This window comes from Penaeus monodon, chromosome 15, assembly GCF_015228065.2.
Source record: "Penaeus monodon isolate SGIC_2016 chromosome 15, NSTDA_Pmon_1, whole genome shotgun sequence".
NCBI classification, from domain to species: Eukaryota; Metazoa; Arthropoda; class Malacostraca; order Decapoda; family Penaeidae; genus Penaeus; species Penaeus monodon.
In genome coordinates, this window is record NC_051400.1 from 9,542,005 (window position 1) to 9,542,445 (window position 441).

The following is a 441-nucleotide window of genomic DNA, read 5'->3' on the forward strand; positions in this document are numbered from 1 at the left end:
CAAACAGCCAAGTCTGTGGGGATCAATGGGACCCTTCACGTGGACCAGATACATCAAGAAACTTTGCAAGATACCAGACATGCAGCACTTGTTTCCTGATAACAGTTCGGAGCCCATCAAGTGTGGCAACATTTCCATTCTCCCCGAAGAGTACCTACTGCCGTACCCATGGTGGGAATTTAAACAACTCTACGTACCTGGGAAATGGCAGGAATTTATGGCTGTAAGTTTGTTACTGTTCACATTTTGATATACTCGGTATTGATGAAAAAAGAAACGGAGCATGATACACTGTGCTGGGAATTTTTTTGGATGTTATAGATTTTGTTTCCTTAGAAGTATGCACATTTCAAAGACCGTGAACTTTTTAGAGAACATTTTATTCAAGCACCGTATACTTCTTATTGCACGGGGTTGCACGCTTGAATTTGCTTCAAAATG

The 441-nt window shown here is 41.3% G+C and overlaps 2 protein-coding genes across 2 annotated transcripts in view; both read left to right on the forward strand.

The window, feature by feature from the left end:
* LOC119582204 overlaps nucleotides 1-223 on the forward strand; it is a gene marked incomplete at its 3' end in the record, with an annotated part of 17,839 nt that extends 17,616 nt beyond the window's left edge. The window contains 1 exon segment of the mRNA XM_037930435.1: nucleotides 8-223.
* LOC119582205 (lactosylceramide 4-alpha-galactosyltransferase-like) overlaps nucleotides 26-441 on the forward strand; it is a 3,692-nt gene continuing 3,276 nt past the window's right edge. The window contains exon 1 of the mRNA XM_037930436.1: nucleotides 26-171. Coding sequence (XP_037786364.1) covers nucleotides 26-171 — 146 coding nt within the window. The remainder of the gene's footprint in view (nucleotides 172-441) is intronic.